The 20,469-nt window shown below is 40.5% G+C and overlaps 1 protein-coding gene across 2 annotated transcripts in view; it reads left to right on the forward strand.

The window, feature by feature from the left end:
- Window positions 1-19,987, forward strand: part of shisa8b (shisa family member 8b) — a 39,620-nt gene extending 19,633 nt beyond the window's left edge. For both annotated transcript variants that reach the window (XM_086302946.1, XM_086302947.1), the window contains exons 4-5: window positions 8,607-8,720; window positions 13,828-19,987. In XM_086302946.1, coding sequence (XP_086159072.1) covers window positions 8,607-8,720; window positions 13,828-14,375 — 662 coding nt within the window. In that variant the 3' untranslated portion in view covers window positions 14,376-19,987. The remainder of the gene's footprint in view (window positions 1-8,606; window positions 8,721-13,827) is intronic.
- Window positions 19,988-20,469: the final 482 nt, after the last annotated feature.

Consider the following 20,469-nt stretch of genomic DNA (forward strand, 5'->3'; position numbering starts at 1 on the left):
CAATATATCAACTTTGTGTCCGGTTTGCTAGTCAAGTTTGTCTGAGTGCAGCTCAATGGATGTTGGGTTTTTATATTTTCAGTGAGTTAATGGAAGTATAAGAATTGGACAGTGTGGACAGAAACAGGGTAAAAGTGAAAATGCAAATTAATTTAGATTTAAAGAAAGGGGAAGATAGACAAAAAGTTGTTCATTATTCCGTTGATTTTGTACAAAAAACATCTGTATTGATAAAAGTAGTCACTCAACTATCCCAGTCATTGAATTCAGGTGCTCCAGTCACTTCCATGGTCAAAGGTGGATAAACTCAAGCACCATGCAGACTGCATGTGAAAATATTTGTGAAAGAATGGATCATGGTAAAGCGATAGGATGAAACTTGTGCCAGTCCACTGGTGAAATTTCATCACTACTAAATCACGCTTCTCTGTCTAGAAGTCCAATAGATGAGTCTGGGTTTGCTGGTTGCTGGGGGAACGGTTCCAACATGACTACCGGTCTACAAAGCACGGTCTATAAAGGCAGGTGAATAAGAGTGGCCTTCTCATCCAACATCAGTGTCTCACTTTACAAATGTGCTTGTGGAAGAATGGCCCCAAACTCCCACACACACTCCTAAACATCACTAACCTTTGTGGAAAGCCACCTTGAAAGAGTTGAAGCTGTTAAAGCTGCAAAGGGTGAACCAACATAATATTAAATCCTATTGATTAATAATGGGATGTCAGTCGAGTTCATATAAGTGTGAAGGCAGATGAATGAATACTTTTAGAAATATAATGTGGATCTCCAAGGTGTTCAGACCTCTTGTGTTCAGATTTTGTTGCTCTTTATTTTACTTCAATTAGACAGTCAGAGGGCATTTCAGGGGCCCATACTGTCCAGGTGTGGGGTTCTTTGTTGTCTCATGTGCTTGAAAAGAAGGCAACTGGACTTCTTTACGTTCATGAAAAATTTCTAGTCTCCATTCAAGAGTCTTTGTCAGTTGTAAAACAACTGATGGAGAGTCTTAAGTAGGCATTTATCCTCAAGTGGCAACTGCCCCCTTGCAGGCGATCCTGAAAGTCATTGACCTACTATTAATCATTTGAGTCTTCACATTAGCCAAGTTGTGACAAAAAGTGCAGGTGGTTACTATCGCCTGGGCCAAGGTGTGAAACTTCTGTAAGACAGTGCCCCATTCCACCTCTGGCAAGGTGTGAGTGAGGAGTGTGTTTCATATTTATGTACATAGTAGTCATTTTTTCCCACAGGGAGAAAATGTCCAGTGGCTGTTACTGATCAATAACCAGAAAACAAACATCCAAACCTTAAGACTGCCTTGTCTACCATCTACTATATATATATGTGTGTGTGTGTGTGTGTGTGTGTGTGTGTGTGTGTGTGTGTGTGTGTGTGTGTGTGTGTGTGTGTGTGTGTGTGTGTGTGTGTATATATATGTATGTATATATATATTTGGTTATGAAATGGTTTTAAGCAACTCACAGCATGACATTTAAGGGTCAGTGCACCATGAATCACCTCCCTCTGTCCCAGATATTCATTTGCTCTTCGCTCGTTTCTGAGCTCTTCATCTGCATCTGTTTCAAGGATTTATTTTTTTATTTTTTTATTTTTTTACTTTTCAGGCTATTTGTACTGAATCTAAACTGACAGACAATGTATGTACATGTATTCACCATCCAAACTGTTCCGTTATTGAGCCACAGGACAAAGTGGAGCACTGCATAGATTGCTGGGGTAGGAAACAGATGAACATTATTGGTTTTTCCACTGTAGACAAGAAAGCAGAGGTGGCTTTGGAAAAAAGTAAAACTCATTACACACAGAGTAATTGAACACATTTGAACTAATTGCAGGGTTGTTGAGAGGACTGCTGCCATTTTCTCTTGTGCTGACATTCACTTAAAAAAGATTGTGGACTTTATCCTTTTATGCGAGAGTGCAGATAGATCCTAAACTATAGCTTATTAGGTAACATGAAAACTAATCTAAATATAGGTTACACAGCACTCTTTTGCTGTGTAACCTATACCAGGCAGAAAATACCTTTGGGATTGTTGCTGCTGTTGGACCTGGCCTATAGGACGCTGTTAAAAAAGTTTGAAGTATCCACTTGGTTCCACTGAGCACCATAACGAGATGTTCTGCAGATCTGTGGTTTTGTGCTCCTTCTTCTTTACAGCCTGTTGCTGTAGTACACAAGCCACAGATTCTATCTAAAACAGCGGTCCCCAGCCTTTTTCCCCCATAGACAGGTTTATGTCCGACAATATTTTCATGGACCGGCCTTTGAGGTGTTACGGATAAATACAACAAAATAAAACCACCACCAGTACCAAAAAAAAAGAAGATTTATTCATAACACACAGGAAAAGACCCAGGGTAACCGATTTAACGATAAAAACGATTTAAAAAAATAACGCTAAAAACCGATAAAAACCATGAATTTAACACCCGAGTCTCAAATCTCGTGGCCCGTTACCAAACGACTCATGGACCGGTACCGGTCTGTGGCCGGGTTGGGGACCACTGATGTAAGAGTCACATATTACCACCCTGATGTCAGTCATTGAATTTTGGATTCCCACATAAAAAGCCTTAAGTTTGTTATCCTGGCTGTTGCCATCTGTCCATTGTCTCTAAAATATCTTATCCATCGTTTACTGACTCCATCATTTATTCCAACTTCTTTGCACCATTGCAAAGATGTCCGGAGCCCAATTCCATACGTGTGTCCACATACTTTGCCAATCAAGCTGATTCTGATTGTGGTAAAAGTGCACTTGGCCATTAAGCTCTTGGGTAGCAAGCAAACCAATAACTTTCAGCAAGCATATTTTAATATATAAATATTTTTAAATGTGGTTCTGGCAGCGTAACCAGTATGTGTTAGCTTTTGTCGTCAGACCTGTGTTTAAATCCATGCGCCCACGTTACATTTCATCTGGAAATATGTCACACTACAGAAGCTCTGAATCCTGCTTCACTCTGACTTTATAGGTTAGAAACGTCAAGAAGTCACAAGCCTTTAAAGTCACATACTTTGAGATGTACATGAACCATCCGTGATGTTAACTGGAGACAGGAGGCAAATATTTGGTCTCTAACAAATATGAGTCATTGCAGATAGAAAGCTTGAAGCAAAAAGCGATGACCTATTTATCAAAGTCGACTGCAGAAGTAGGGTGACCCAGTAACAAATCACTCCAAACACAAATTTCACCTCTTCTCCTCCCACATCTCTTTTTTCCCTGTTACCCCAGCTGTCAGAAGAGTGACTCTGAGTGCTTGTGTCATCCAAAATGTTTTCCTGCCCTCTCAACTCTTCCCTGGGGTCAATTAGAGGCAAACTACTTAATGATCTTAGTACGAATCTGTACTCCCGTGTTTTTGTCATGTTTATTATTCTCACAAAAGGCACGTGTACGCCTGACTCAGCCAGTCGCACAGAGCGAGGGTTATAAAGTAAGTGGATGTGGGAGAAGGTTGTGTTTGTTCACACTGCCTCTACTACACTCAGTGATGATGCACACGGACTTTCACGTTGGATCGTACCGTTATTAGACATTGTACCCACCCTCCTTACTCGCTTTATTCCCAGCACTTATGTCTCCTTATTCTTGCCACTGCAGTTTTGTTGTTCACGGACACACAAAGATGCTCCTGTGTTATCTTGGAGATGAGAGACGCCATGCAGTGCACTCTCTCCTTTATCTCTTTCCCCACGGCACATAAGACTCCTTTTATGTATCATTTGTATCATGCCAACGCACACTCAGAGATGCACAAACACGCTCAATGCACAGAAACAATGTTTCATGGTCTCGAGCACTCACAATTGCAGGCTGGTGCAAACAGCAGGAAGATGATTGGTGCGTGTGAATGTGTGTGTGGAAGTTATTGAGGGAGGGAGAGTGAGAGAAACTGAAGAAGTGTGAATCCCTTTGCATTAAAAAGCACTTAAACTTCTTGAAAACTCTAACTGCTTTTAAGTTTGTGACCTGAAAATGAATTTGAAGCTCCTGTTGCTGCATCATTAGCCTTCTAAAACTCTGCTAAATAGCTAGACACTCTGGAAAGTGAAGATATCTGGCAAACTATGAGCCCTTGCTTGTTAATTTATTGATAACCTAGTATTTTTCATGTTGCGAGAAAAACATATCGTCCTTTTCATCATAAAAAGCTGCAAATCAGAAAAAGTCTGTGTTATTAATAATCAATGTCTCGGTTATTTAAATCAGACGAGACGTCATCTGAACCTAAAATGATGGCCAATTACCAGCACCAGTTATTTTACCATTTAAATCAATGTGCTGTTCTCCTCAGCACAGTTTACTGAAGTTACTCTCAAATGCTCCAAAGGTTTTTTTTTTAAAAAAAGATTAGCTGAAACCCCTCAAATCTAAATCTCCAATAGGTTGGGAAAAATCTAACAAACATTTGCCACCAACGCTATGTTTTTTTGCCCTCTAGGTTTTTTGGGTTCTAAAATGTTCCAAATTGCAAATCTCTGTAAGCAAAAATACAGACAACAGTTAACATAATGCCTCTAAAGTCATGTGTAAAAGACTATTTTCACAAGGTTCTATGTAGTCCTGTGTAGAAATAAGTAAACCCCTTAAACCAATAGGAATTAACAGGGTAAGTAGAACTGAGGTGCTGCTCTGTAGAAGCAGAGGTAGTAGTTCATGCTAAATAACAAAACAATAATCTTTATTTAAGACATCTTGGATGTGCTACCACACAGCAGGCTTATTATTTGACAGATCATTTCATTAAATGGCACCAATACTACAAATGTGGACTGTAGAGAAGTCCAGTACAGAGACACACTGCTGGCTACAGTTGCCTGTCTTGGCACTATTGTGTGTCAAAGTGACCCCAGCCCTAAAGTTAAACCTTCACAAAACCCAGCGGGTAAGTTAAAAAAAATCCACCAACTCGAGTTGTTGTGAAAGAGAGCATCAGTTCTTAGAGCAGTGTTGTTCTGTTATGGCAAGCAAGGCAAACAGCACTGCTTGCCCAGTGTAATCTAAATACAGACATCAATTAAAACAAACATGAAGTAATCTCTCTCCTTGCATCTCAAACAGCCATGTGTCTCATGAGCTTCTCTCACTGCCTGCGAGACAAGTTTCCCATCTTCTTGCCATCGTTGGCTATTGCCTCTGGAAGCAGGCTTGACTAAACTTATAATGTTTATCATTCAAGACAAGCTGCAGAGACAAGCTCTGTTTTCACTGAGATTATTTACGAGCTGTGTTGTGTGGAAATAAAGCTTTCATTAACAAGTAAACAAGCCCTCCGTCATCCTAACATACACATTTTCTTTTAATAACCACCTTGGCAATGTGTGATGTAGAGCTATTAGAGCGTAGTCTGAAAACGTTTTTTAATAACCTCTTAGGCATGTTAGTGAGGAAAGTCTGGATAATGGAGCGGTATACATCTCTACTTTCATAAAACAGGCAAGCTGAGAAGTTTCAAATGAGTTCCTGCTTGCCTTTCTATAAACTCACCCTATGCCACTGCTTTAAAGACAAAAAAAATTGTGCCAGGCTGTACACATGTTCATTTCTACTGTTAAGTTGGGCATGGGGATGGACTTGGTTTCAGAGCCATGGCCACACCAGGAACTACAGTCTCACATCTGACTCTTTACACATTTACCATCGATTTGTAACACAATAATGTTACTTCCCTTCTCTAAACCGATTCATTAGGTTTAGATCGAAATGAATCAAACCTGTGGAAGCATATCTGGAAATCATGGCAAACAGAAGCCATTTCTACACAAGAACTATGCACAATGTTTGGAGAATCAGGTCGAGACATTGTCTAAAGTTGCCTGTTCTCACATGTAGCACACAACAGAAGGCAATTTTATCTGTGCCAGATGCATTCTTTTACTGGAAATACTTCTGCTTTTGGGATAAATGTTCACTGGATGATCATTGGCTAGTCTCACATCTGTACAACACATCACAGGTCCATCACAGTGACTTGGAATGAGGAAGCTAGCATTGCACACATTTAGTGGATCCTATAAATAGGCTCACCGTTGGAGGTTGGGTGGCTGTCTGATCAAAACCATTTTACAACCAAATGTTAATCAAGTGTTGAATTAATAGCCAGTGTGTTGTGATCGCTTGGTTATTTATTGGTCCAATAGCTTCATGACAGGAAGATGGAGGTATTGATAATGATGATAAGGACGATGATGGCATAAAAAGGACTTTCCCCCCACTAATCTGGCAAATGCTGGAACATCAGTACCACTAGGTTATTTACTTGTGTGTGTGTGTGTGTGTGTAGTCTCAGAGTTGTGTTAATGTTGTTACCATAATGGCTAACTCTTGACATTTCTCCATCCCGCTGTTTCTGAAAAATGTTCTAATTTATTCGACTAGTACATCCTACCATTTTCTGTAATACTCTCTGTCTCTCTCACTAGTGAATAACATTTAAAAGGTATACAGTGTACACATCTGTACCTCTCTCACATGTTTTCTGCTTCCAACACTGTGACACTATACAAGCACTATATTCCACCAATTTTGTCTTTCTCTTTCAGATGACCTCATGAAGGATGTTTAGGTATGTGTGTGTCAGAGTGAACATTCGTGTGTATCCATCCATCCCTGGGGCTCACATCAAGTGCACTGGCTGCATCAGTGGACTTCATTATTGCTAATAGCCAGGGATTTACTCTTTTACTCCTAGTTTGTTCCATTGTTCATTAACCTCGGTTCATTTAGCTTTGGACCGACTGCCTGTCAGGGATGGAACTGTTTCACCCAAAGTTACCAGTCTCAAAGTAAAAGGGCATATTTTTTTGTTTGTTTTTTAAACTCATGTTAATCCTGCACTTACAGTTCTCCTCTGAAGTTTACATACACTCATCATGAGAATAAATCACTTATCATTTTGGTGATTTTTTTAAACTGTTCTTTTTCCAGGCTGGTACATCTTAAATATAAAGCTCAATAAGTTTTAAATTTATTTTGGATTCTGGGTCCAAAGTATACACGCAGACTCAAATATATACATACCCTAACATTTGATTAAATGTCCCTTAAGAAGTTACACCTTGACCAGCTGCTTTTGGTAAAAAAAAAAAAAAAAGAAAGAAGCTTGTGGCATAAATATTAGACCACTCTTTTATGGTTTTCAGGGTTTTTAATCGCTTTTTATCGTTATTTTTTAATCGTTAACTCGGTTTCCTGTGCGTTATGAATAAATCTTTTTTTGGGAGGGTACTGGTACTGGTTTTATTTTGTTGTATTTATCTGCGACACCTTAAAGGCCGGTCCTTTAAAATATTGTCGGACATAAACCGGTCCGTGGCGCAAAAAAGGTTGGGGACCGCTGGCTTAGGAACACCATGGAAATGGTGGAGGAAGAGGCGTAGGGAGATGCTGGTCTGGACATTGCTGCTTAGACTGTTGCCCCATAACATAGAACCAAAAAAATGGATGGATGGATGCGTGGATGGATGGATGCATGGATATCTAACATTAAATACAACAATGGATAAGGAAAAATGCTTTTTATAACAAGGAAAAAAGCAATTACTTGGAAATCTATTGCATGTGTTAAAAGTGAGAAAAGCTGGAGGCTAAAACAATAATAAACTCCTCTAAATGAGCGAAATCTCTCCATTATGAAGTTACATTCATCAGCGATTAATGACAGCCCAGCAGCATGCTGTGGCCTGTTGCTTTGGCTGGGTGTGTCATAACCCTTAGGCTGCAGTATCATCCAGCGAGGCCCTCCGTTGGTCAATCAAATGAGTTCATCCAAAGACAGATTCCTTTGCAGTGTACACAAAGAGCTATTTCTCCTTTCTACCCTGCAACTCTCATGATCAAAGATTTTAAAATACAGTAACTTTCCAGAGCTTGAAAATGCTGTTTTGGCATCTGATGAGGTTTTAAATTCACAAATCAACAAATTAAATTTTATGGATTTTATTTCATTTTTCACAATTATGTAGCTTTCTGTGTTCTGAATGTACATTTATGGTGTAACATCTTTAATGAAGTGCTTACTGGATGAACATGCAGTGGGTCTGTACAGTGTCTTTTATGCAATATTGCCTCTGGTGAGGCAAAGGTATATACTGCGGCAGACCACAGAGCGTCCCTATAGCCACAATTCATTATGTTGGTTTAGAAATATTAGTATAATCTGAACTGAAACTGTAAAAACCTTCAGGCAACACACGCAGACCTTTATTATTTCACTTTATATTACTATTAAACAAATCTGTGGGGAAATAATAAAGAAGTTGCCGCATGTACTGTGCTACAGTACAGGCACTTTGCACTGGCAGTGCTTCAAGTTGTAAGGATGCGTTGGCCATTCTTGCTCCCGGCAAATTTGTACTTCACAGTTAAAAAAAAGTCACATGGCCCAAAGCCATAACTCGTAAATGTATTTAGTGCCTGCATTTGGTAACTGCACCACAGTTACAATCAATTTAAAACACTAAAAAGCTGAAGTTACAGTTGTCCGAACGAGACAGGAATATGTTGTGAGACTGTTTTTAAAGGTAAAGCATGCATGTACTTACAACTGACTCTTTGTCTATCTCTTACCAGAACAGTACCAGCTGAATAACTCTGCTTATGGACCATTTGGACAAGGGCTTCCACAGCCTCACAGCAACCACAGCGCAGTGGGGCTGAACAAATACACCTCCCTCAAAGCTGTGGGTAAGTCTGACACAAATACATGCTAAATGATGCTTATTTCAACTGACATTGCAACCTTTACAGTACAAGTTAAGAGTACAGGAGCTGTCAGATGATGAAGGGTCCCTTTACTTCGTGGAAAGCAGATTTAATCTTAAAGAGAGGCCCCCCACCATGATCCCATTTAAGTAACATTAATCATCTAAATGTTACTAAGTGATTGACGTAAACTGGACTTCACAGGAGATTTACTTCCCCATGGTACCACGTCATGCAGACAAGCATGAGCTATTGCAGTAAGGCCTTTGTGTGATTTGATTCAAAGAAACCTCACTGTACAGGAATATTTTAGGAAGATCTGACCCCACAGACCTAGTCATTGCTAAGGACAGAGCTCTATGATATATGGCGTGCAGGTAATACAGATATGATTATTTTTATTTCAACATAAAATGTGTAGCTAGCTTACTTGCATGTACACTAAAAAGTTGCACAGTACTTTACATCTTTTTATTCCATGATTCACTTTATAATCATATAAAGTCTTCCATGCAAATCATTGAATTCAGGTCTTCCAATGACTTGAATGGGCACAGGTGTATAAAATCAATCACCTAGGCATGCTGACTGCTTCTACGAACAAGTAATCGATCGCTCCCAGGAGGTCAGTGAGTTCCAGCATGGTACCATGATAGGATTTCAGCTAATAATATTCAGTCATGACATTTCTTTGCTACTAAATATTCCACAGTAAATCGTTATTGGTATTATAATAAAGTGGAAGCAAATGGGAATGACAGCAATTCAGTCATAAAGTGACAGGCCATGTAAAATCACAGAGCAGTGTCAGCGAATGCTGAGGAGTATAGTGGGCAGAAGTCACCAACTTTCTTCATAGTCAGTCGCCAAGGTCCTCCAAACTTCATGTGGCCAAGCTCAAGAACAGTTTGTTGAGAGCTTCATGGAAGAGGTTTTTGTGGCCGAGCAACTTACGTCACCAAGTGCAATGCCAAGTATTGGATGCAGTGGTGTAAAGCACGCCATTACTGGACTCAGGAGCAGTGCAGACATGGTGGAGGAGGGATTACGGTGTGGGGTTTTCAGGAGGAAAGACATTTTGGACGAGTTAGGCTCGGGTCAGCATACCAAGACAGAACACCTTTGGGATGAATTAGAGCGGAGACTGCAAGCCAGACCTTCTCGTCCGACATCAGTTTCTCATCGTACAAATGTGTTTCTGGATGAATGATCAAAAATTCCCATAAACACACTGCTAAACCTTGCTGGAAACATTCCCAGAAGAGTTGCAGCTGTTGTAGCTGCAAAGAGTGTGCATACATCATATTAAACCCTATGGATTACGAATGGAATGTCACTCAAATTCATATGCGTGTTAAGGCAGACAAGTGAATACTTTGGCAATATAGCGCACATACAGTTTCTTAACTTACTGTATAATGTCTAAATTTTATATTGACCTCAAATACAAAATCAAAACAGGTAAAATCTGAAGCCTATATTTGTAAAAGATAGGTTGAAAGTAGTCTGAAGCTAAAGTGTACTACCTCCCTGTGAGTCAAAATAGTTTTCAGTATCACAAATGGGCACATTAATCAACTAAGACTGTTTGCAGAGCGTCTGGTGGCTGGGCCTCAGTCCATGGGGCCTTGCCGGGCACAGCCCGAAAAAGGGACATCGGCCCATCTTCCTGCAGGCCCACCACCCGCAGGAGGCACCGTAGGGGTCGGCTGCATTGTGAGCCGGGCGGCGGCCAGGAGCAGAGGTCCTGGCGGACTGATCCCTGGTTACCAAGACTTGCACAAAATGTTTTCAGTTAAAAAATGAGATATTCTCATCCAATAGATTCCTTCATATCAGACTAAGAACACAGTGCTTTAATGATAGACTCTTTTTTTTAGTTGCACCACCTTACCTCACTTTTTTCCACATCTGCAAATCTCTGATTACAAAACTGCAGCTGAATTCTAGCTGCCATCTGGTTATATTATTGTTCTATTCCTACATAAAAGCAAGGTTGCTGAGTTCCTATATCATCTGCAGTTAAATTGCCGTGCCGCAGCAACTACAACACTAGCTGTGTTGGAACCTCAGATCTGTGAAGTTATTGCTGGACTCTGAATGCAAGTAACTGAATGTGATTTTTCTCTGATCTAAGTTAATCACAGTTAATCGCACCATTTTCAGAAAAATAAATTGGACATAATCGCCCACTTGACCCCATTTAATCAGAAACTCATAGCAGACTGACTCTGACTTATTGCTTTTCTATCACCATTTTGACACCAAAGTCACTTTGAAGACCGCAAATGGTTGCAGACCTGCTCCTCATCTTCAAAGCAATTGCGTTCTGCAGCAACATTTGAATGGTACTGTCAGAATTTTTTAGAAACAACATCAAAGGATGGATCCATCCTGCCTTATTTCAGCAGTTCAAACTTCTGCTGGCTGCAAATTGTGTGGGTGATACCATGGTGCTTAATCTTCGCATCATTAAAACATGAAAGCCTATCCGAGTATTGTTGCTGACTACTCCATCCCTTAATGACCGCAGAGTGTCCATCTTCTCATGGCTGCTTCCAATAGGATAACACATGATGTCACAAAGCTCAAGTCATTTCAAATGGTCTCTTGAACATGACAGTAAGCTCACAAATGGCCTCCATAGCCACCAGATTAGGGATGCAGTGGAACATGAACTGTATGGTGGTACTATCACCAGACCAAAACCTCTGAACAATGTTTTCAGCACCTTGTTGAATCTATGACATAAAGAATTCAGGCTGTTCTGAAGGCAAAACAGAGACCACATTTATTCATAGTAGAAGACATCAAACATTACAATTTTTAAACTGAGAAAATATGTCATTTTAAGATAAATATTAGCACATTTTAGAATTTAATGACAGCAACAGTTCTCAAAGAAGTTGGGACAGGGCCGTATTTATTTTAGGGCCGTTATATGCTTGTTGTACATGCTTGTTCATTTGTTACTTATGCATGTAGCACAACCTTTATAGTGGCTGACTAAGTCTGTTAACGCATTTATCTAAATAACTTGCTCTCTCTTCTATGATAACTACTGATATATCACAAGCACAAAACATGTATTTGTCACCTGTCTCGTGTGCTCTTGGAGGCCCCTCCTGGTATAAGGCCCCCAAGCGGCACCTTAGTCTCCTTATGCCTCAGCTGGCTCTGAAGCTAGTTGCCAGGATATGCTAACATTCGCAGTTAAGATTAAAGGCAAAGGGTGAGGGTATTTATAAACCTCCATCGCTGTGTCCCCTCTTCCTGACACACATACCTTTACCTCCAACATCTCCATTGCACTCTTCAGTTTCTCCTGCTCCTCCTGCCCTCCAGTATCTCAAGAGAAGATTAACACCACTAATATTCACTCACCTCAAGGGCATGTCAGTTGGAAATACATAAACAACCAGCCTGCCCTTTGATCTTTTTCAGATCCTCTCTTCACCTTCCTCTGACTCCCTCCTTTCCGCTCCTTTAAATGTACTTTTTAAAAACTTTTACGCATATAAAAAAGGGCATTTTCATGCTAACACGGTCCATTTGTGAGGAGATCATTTTTTTCAATTCTGCCTACAGGAGTTGCATAAAAGCTTTCTGATATATTCAAACAATAGTGACATTGCTGACAGTTTGGAGCCAGGAGGCCAGAAATGCATCATGGATTAACCGTGATTCAGACTTGAGCCCTCCTCCTATGATGACAGATCATGTGTTTGTGAATTGACAGTTAATTTCTTAGCCTGCTTCTGCATGTGACTCAGAACTGCATCAGACTGTGATAAATTGAAAATGATTTCAAAGTGTAAACAAGTTTAAAGAGGCCAAATATAGCATGTTTGCGCTACCGACCCAACTTTTTAACTTCTACTGTAACACTGCACTGTGACAGAGCAAGAAGTGAGCAGAAAGCTATATTTATTAACACTATGAATGAGTGTACCCATATTTGGTACATAAATCCCACAGTCTACACACACGTTGCCATTGGTTAAAGGAATAAAATAGAATTAAAAAGAGTAGAGTAATAATAGCCATTTGTGCTTATTTTTTCCTCTTTGGCAACTTTAAATTTGGGACAAATTCTATAAAGACTAAGATTTGAGGAAAGGTCATTTACTACTTTTATTGTCACATTGCATGTGCAGGTACACTGGTGCAGCAGATGCAAAAAGGATATACAGAGGTCAGCAGTTGGATATTGCGCAAAACAAGTGGCATTTATGTACAGTATGGAGTGCATAATGTTGAAGTTCTGGTAAGTGACGGTGAGGTGTCTACGAAGTGTTCAGCAGTCTGATGGCCTGATGGAAAAAGCTGTCTCTCAGTCTGCTGGTTCGGGACTGGATACTGCAGAACCTCCTGCCTGATGGAAGTAGTCTGAACAGTTTATGCTGAACAGTTTATAGAAAATAACAACACTAACAGTCATGTGAAAAGGACTGGAAGGAAAAAAATTAATACAACCTCACTGCTTCCATAGAAATTAAGAGGGTCAGAAGCAGCCAGGTGCTGGTCTTGAGCATTCAGGTGTGTGTTAATATAGTATCCCTCATGCCCTGCATCAATTTAGTAATCCAATTAGAAAAAAACTGAACAAGCATGGCTTGTTTGGTCAGAAACTAAGCCTCTTGTCTCTACACAGAACAAAGCAGCACGACTTAGGTTTGCCAAGTTGCGTCTAAACAAACCACAAGACGTCTGGAACAGTGTCCTTTGGACAGACAAGACTAAACTGGAAATACTTGGGCAAAATGCACAGCGCCATGATTAGTGACAACCTAGCACAGCATATCAGCCAAACATCAGCCAAACCTTGTCAAGCACGGTGGTGGAGAAGTGTATTACTACAACAGAAAACCGTAAGTTTAAAAATAGAACTAGACCTTTGTTCATGGTCACATCTGTCTGAAAATAAAAAACAGATTCGACAAGATTAATGTTGGGCTAAAGCTCCGATCTTTCTCGATGCTCATCAAACTGAAAGCCTGGAGGGTGGGGAGACTTCTCGGGTATTTAAAGGTTTTACGGCGATGGTTGTCTTTGTCTCACAGACTGTCTCCACCCTGTCTCTCTGCAGCTGAAACTGCATCTCGGAGCTACTACAAGAGCTTCCCTCTCATGGATTTCTCCCACTACCAGCCTGTAGCCCCGCCTGCCTTCCAGCCTGTGCCCATTCCACCTAAAGAGAAATCATACATCCATCACCAACCCCTGCCAGCACACCACGACATCCACTCCCCTCTTTCAATCTCCATCCCCCCCAGCCACCTCAAGCAATCACGCCTCTCTAAGACAACCACACACCCGTTTCTCTCCAACTCGGCCTTCAAAGCATGGGAGCCAAACGCCCGCCATGTCCACAGGCAGACCTCCGCCCCAGCGCATGCTTCCACCTCTCTGCACAGCTCCACCCGGAGACACAACTACTCAACCCGGAGGCAGCAGAGCACAGAGAATGTCCCAGATCTCTATACTCAACCCTATGGAGGGATGTATGGAGGAACTGGAGGGGGAGCAGGACAGGGGCCACATGTCCAGGGGCAACATCCATCTCAACCCACTTATTACCACCACACCAGACAGAAGAGCTACTCCACCCACAGTGCAAATGAGGTGACTGTCTGAGCGGCAGCAACTCAGAGTGCGGCCTTCCACCATGTTTAACACAAAAACGAAAACGCTTTGGCGTAAGACAAAAGGGCCAGAGTTTGGGACAGCTCGTCCAACATGTGGTTAATTAAACAAGGAGTTTTTTTAAGACACGAAAAAATGAAAAGGGGTGTTTTCATAAGAGGAAACAGTCAGGTTCAGGAGGAAAACAGTGCAGAACCACCACTTTGTAGAAAATGGACTGTGCTGGTAAAGGTTATTACCGCACTTGACCAAATGTCTCGTATAATAAATGTTTAGATTTCACCCAAGGATATCTCAAATCCACTCTCAGGCTTCAATAGGCTGCAAAGCTATAAAAATGTCCAACTACTAAAGATTTTCCACTACAGTGTGCTTCAATTGCGGTTGTACAGGCCATATGGTACGGAGCCTCGCAAGGGACATGTTAGAAAAAAAAATAAAGATGAACATTTGCGAGATCTCGCAAATGTTTTAGTCGCATCCTTCAGAGGCCGCCAGCTCGTAGCCGACCGGGAGGTCGAGGCACGATGTGCCGGGAGTGCGGTGTTCCCCCCGGCTGTAGTGCACCTCAACCTCCCTTTAGCTTCAAGCTGGTGGGTAACAGACGTCTCCGAAAACGCTGGAGCACTTTTGCAAATATGTGATCTCTTGATAAACCGGGCAGATATTTGAAGTTTACACAGCTACATTCACGCCTAAAAATATCTTAAAAGTTTATTTTGTGACCCAGAAAGAGTAATATTAAAACTAACTAGCTGTCGCCATTGTTGGAAACGAATTGGCTGGGCCATGCTATGAATTCTGGGGGAGGTTGGGTCACAAAAGATACACTTTTGCGAGATCTTGCAAAAGTTCATCTTAATTTTTTCTCCCATGTCCCTTGCGGGGCTCCGTAATATAGAAACATGGGCAGAACAAAAGAACAACAAAATACTACTGCCGGCCACTCTAGAGGGGAGGGCTTGATACTTCGAGTCAAATTAGGCAAAAAGAAACAGTCAGATTGTATTATTCAAAATAATTCTACCTGAGCACAGGTGAAGCAGGTGATCAGTACATGTGGCTACCAATTTAGCTAGAAAAAAAAAAATCTAATTCCATTCCAAAGAAATAGTCACAGCTAGCATGCAGCTATTTTGACTCAAGTGTAGCTTTCTGTGTACTCTTTTTTTTGTCATTCACCTGCAAATGTTAGACCTCAGGAACATTGGAACTGTTCATGTCATTTAATGGGAACTCTGTCTGTGTTCTCCTACTCACTACCTCCTCCACTTTAAAGGAACTCATTGTAAATGATAATAGTTTGAAAACTTTTTTGAAATTAATGTTATCAAAAGAAACCCAAGAGCTGTTTTACTTTGAGGTGACAGTGCTAGCTACTGCACCTTGCTCCTTCTCCTGAGAAGCACAGGTATGAAGCACACTAACGCAGACAGTTAGCCTAGTTTAGCAATAACAACAATTTCTTGCTGGGAAATTATCAAACTGATGTTTTTCATCTACACTTCAGTATTTATCTGGATTAAACAAATGTATAAAATCTCTGTGGCTAATGGTGTGTTCCATTTGAAGTCAAAAGTTGGAATTTAGGAGTTCATAATTGGAATTTTCACCCACCCAAGTTAAATTTCCACCTTAGAAAGATGGAATAGCATCACCAACCTCAACTTCATAATCCAAGATGGTTTCAGAGCATGTAAATGTATAAAATCTATATTATGATGCTAATGCTAATGCTAATGATACATGAATAGCTCTGCCTCTTGCTTGCTTTTGCTTTTATAGCTTTTCTTAATTTACTACAGGGACGTGCTCTACTCGGGAGATCTCTAATAACTCTGACATCTGAGGCAAATGGAACGCAGCATTAATAATGAAGCCCATGAGGAAGTTTTGGAAACTGCAGTTCCTCAAATGGCCACTTGAGGTTGGCTCTTAAAAGAGAGTTAATCATTGGCGTTCATGTTTTAAAAAAAAACCCAACTTGGGCTGGTGTACAAATGAATTAAAAATAAGTTCTTTTGATGGTGAGCCAATTGGAGCTGGCTTAGTTTAAGAGTTTTCTCATTGTGATCTATATAGATATCATCAACCATTCAGTGCAATCGTCGAGGTAAAAGTTCAGGTAATTTTCAGGCCCCACAAGCTTTTGTGTGCATCAAGTTACCTCCTGTTTATCTTGTAAAAACACCTCTTCTATTTTGCAGCTCTCAGTCTACCTCCATGCACAGCTGTTTTCTCCTTGTCCCTTTTTCTCCCACCAATTTTCTGAGATGAAGCGCTTTGCATTCTTCGCCATCAGGCCAAGCATACGGGGACAGCATCCCCGTGGGTCACATTAACTGACGGTGAGGACAATGGCACCATCATGTCAGGTCCCATCAGCCTCCATCCTAGCTAGAGAAAAGAAGAGAAGGAAAGAGAGGAAGAGCGTAAGAGCCAGAGGCTCAAACTCTTTAGAAAGGAGAGAAAAGGAGGAAAGAGAACAGGAAAATAAAAAACAAACACACACTGCTGCATGTTTTCCTTCCTTGGGGGAAGGAGTCAGTGTGGATCTGGTCTCCTACTATTGAACTGTCTGAGGCATAATTCAGAGTGTGCAGATGCCTGTATGTAATTTCTAACCTACAGGCGCCATTGCGGGAAAGTTTTCTGAGGCGTTTCCAGCCCTGGAGCGTTACATTTCTCATTTCATCTCTGAACCCCGGACAGCAAAGGACACTGTGCAGAGTTGCAGCTGTTGATTTAAACATTCAACAGTTTTTGCATTGCTTCCACTGCACTTGTTGGTGAAGATGTACAGCTGGAACACCCTCAGGAGATGTACAATGTACGACACACGTGTCCAGAAATGGTTCCATGAGGTTCGTGAATTGAATTTGTGCCGAAAGAGCTGAGGGGGGAACTTTCCTTTGATTATGTAGCAGCTGAATTAAGAGGCAGGAAAAAAGGTTGCTGTAGGTTAAATTGAGTCAAGACATTGGGCAACGCATGCAAAACAACACAGTTGCTAAATAAAGACCAAATATAGCTCTACAGCAACACATAGATGCACTGTTGGTCAAATGCAATTCTGCAGTACGGTATTTTAAACATGAAATCAAGATACTAAACAATAAGAATGTTATATGGTTAATATTTTCCTAAATGAAGGGTCCGTATATGAGTCCTTAACAATATGTCATAAGAAGACAGGTGAACAAAACAATCTGACCTATTCTGCCCTTTTGAGCAGACCAAAATTTTAACAACTCTTCCAAATGATCGAGAGGAACATTTTGTTTTGGTCTCTACCCAAATTAAAGTTTAACACTTTCTCTCCTCTCACCTATATTTGTCTGTCTGCTAAGTTTTGGAGTTGTTTTCCACTGGAACAGCTGCCTGATGGAACAAGCTTGAATTTTTTTAAGACACCAAAATGTTCTGTTAAGCTGGACATTTGCATCATAATTCATTTTTGGTTCATCTCTCCATATGGACCTATTCATATTCCACCTGAACTTCTTAATAAAACAAAATACACGAGGTTTAAAATCTTGCCACCAGGCTTACAGAAGTTATCATTTATCCCTGGAGAAATGAGCATGAAAAGCAGCAACTTTGAAAATTTTCAATTTTAAAGGGATTTGATAATCTGTGACTAGCACTGTTGTCAGCTGCTGTCATGGAGGCATTCGTAACAGGGGTTTTAAACTGTTCATTTGAACCATGTGGAGAAATGTCAGAAGTTTTGATAATAGGTAAAAGTACAGTAAATGTATATTTGGTGTCTTTTGTCAGCCAAAATCTGTCATTAATGGGGATCTAGTATCATATTTTAATTTTGGACTTAATCCCACAGCAACCCATAGCTTGAAGCAATCCTCACATGTTTTATAATGAGCCTTAGTGCAGCCCCTTGATCCACTGTTCTAACGCCTCTCCCTTTAACCCATCCTCCCAACTTTGTTCTGATTGGTTGCCCCTTGCAAACAGAAGGTTGAGCTTCTTTATCCATAGCTGGAGCTATGTGCCTGAAATGACCATAACAGAGACATGTTTAACATAAGTAGCCACCACTGTAACAGTACATGAGTGACAGAAAATAATAAAAAACACACAGCAGGTCTCATTTAACACTGTTTCTAATACTCAGTCTGGTACATAAGCTAAGTGCAAGTCTAACCTGGTATTTATGAAGGCTCGAGCCACATTCACCTACTCTAAGCACTTCAAATCGCTTAACCTGTCATATCCTCCTGAGATCCAGCCTGTTCATTTGTGTCTCCTGTAATGGACATTTGTTTTTGGTCTATATCTTTTTACTTATTTGAGCTAACTTAATAAGTCATGATGTGCTCAATAGAAGATATCCTGGCCTTTCCGATGATATCTCATGTGTTTGGGTGAAAACGTTAAACTGGAAGATACTTTTTTCCTCTGTTTGCAGGAGGGTATAGTCACACCTACTGCCCGCACACTGACATCACCCGTTAACATGCATGTCTTCGGACTGCAGAAGGAAACTGAAGTAAACCCAAATCTAATAGGAGCAGCAGAGATCAGCGAGACAAACACCTGCATCATTCACAATGATGTCACATTAAGTGAATGGCATTTAGAGCTCTGTGGCTCCTGCTGTGTCAAGAAAACAAAAAAAACAGGCAACTCTTTCACCGCACCCTCTCTTGTCTTCATTCCCTTGTATGTAAACACAAGAAGGACACGTCTGTAATTATGCGATTCCCCTCTTCAACAGCGCAGTGTCCTGGGCAGGCATCCGTTTCCCCTCCAAACGGTCGGTGTTGTGGGTTTAAAATGTTGAGAGCTGCTGCTTTTTTCCCCTTAAACAATAGCAGTTTAGTTCTTTGCAGTGAACAAGTGCTTCCAATGCTTTTCCCCCGTGGTATGGAAAACTGCATTTTTCTCCACCTGATCTTCTAGTCTTGATGAAACAAACCGCTTTTTCACGTCTTTGTGATAAATTCTTGACACATTTTGTACATTATTACTCCGCCTTTTGTTGATTTTTGTTTTATGTAGTGCAACCACCATCTGGGAATCATTTTGATTTGATTTATGACTATTGTGTAAATATTTTTATTTATTGGATTTCCTATATATTTTATTTATATAAGGGCTGTATGAACAGAGAGTATTTATTATTAGTAGTAGTATTACTGCTGTCAGGTTTTAACAGAATATTTGACTTTTTGTTGGCAGAGTTGGGCAATAGACAGGCCTTTTCACATAAGTGGCAAAACACAGTGGCACAAACGAACTGCAGTACCTCTGTCTAAGCCACTGGTGAGGTCTATATGGCCAGAAGTGGTGAGAAGGAACTAGATGTGCTTTGGAACATTTGTCCGCATGTTTAAAACTGGAAGAATTATTTTTTGCTGGGTAAAGACTGCTGAGTTTACACCACTTTGGCTCCCTCAGTTACTGCAAGTAATAAAATATAATAGATACAGATGAAGTCAGAGTGTATTGGAGAGAAATACAGTATGTAGTGTTTATGCTGTATGTATCCATACTTCTTACTACAACAGAACAGCTACTTTATACCCAAAATATTCTAGAGATGTTGTTTCTAACAGACTGTTTAGAAGACACTTTTAATGATGAACTATTAAATATTGATATTAAAGAAAATTTTGAGTTTGGTTTGATTGGTTTTCATATGAAATTAATATTAGACTTCTGATCCTCATGGACATACCACTTCAGACCACTGATAAATTGGCAGCTCTCATTTCATCAGACAAATATTGTCATTTAGTGAACTTTCTGGAAACTTTTTCTTGGAGCAGCTGGAGTAAAATGTGTTTACTTCAGAGGTAGCAGGTTCAGTACATGCTGAATATTTGAAGCAGCGTCACTCACACAAATATTTGGTCATTTAAAAACATTTAATAGTCGACCTGCCTGACTGACAAATACAGCTGATGCTGCAGGACTGATCCTGTAGTGCCACCTTGTGGCTGCTCTTTATATTACATGGAACGAGAGCAGTAGCAGTTTTGAGTCCTGGAAACTTGATTTCTGAAGCGAATCAGGGATTGCTACTAATGACATACAGTGCAAAAGTCTGGCGCTGCCTCTC

The sequence above is a fragment of the Aulonocara sp. 'chitande type north' Nkhata Bay genome, linkage group LG8 (genome assembly GCF_057382095.1).
Source record: "Aulonocara sp. 'chitande type north' Nkhata Bay isolate Kocher_YH1m ecotype deep benthic linkage group LG8, A_spYH_male_GT1.1, whole genome shotgun sequence".
Taxonomy (NCBI): domain Eukaryota; kingdom Metazoa; phylum Chordata; class Actinopteri; order Cichliformes; family Cichlidae; genus Aulonocara; species Aulonocara sp. 'chitande type north' Nkhata Bay.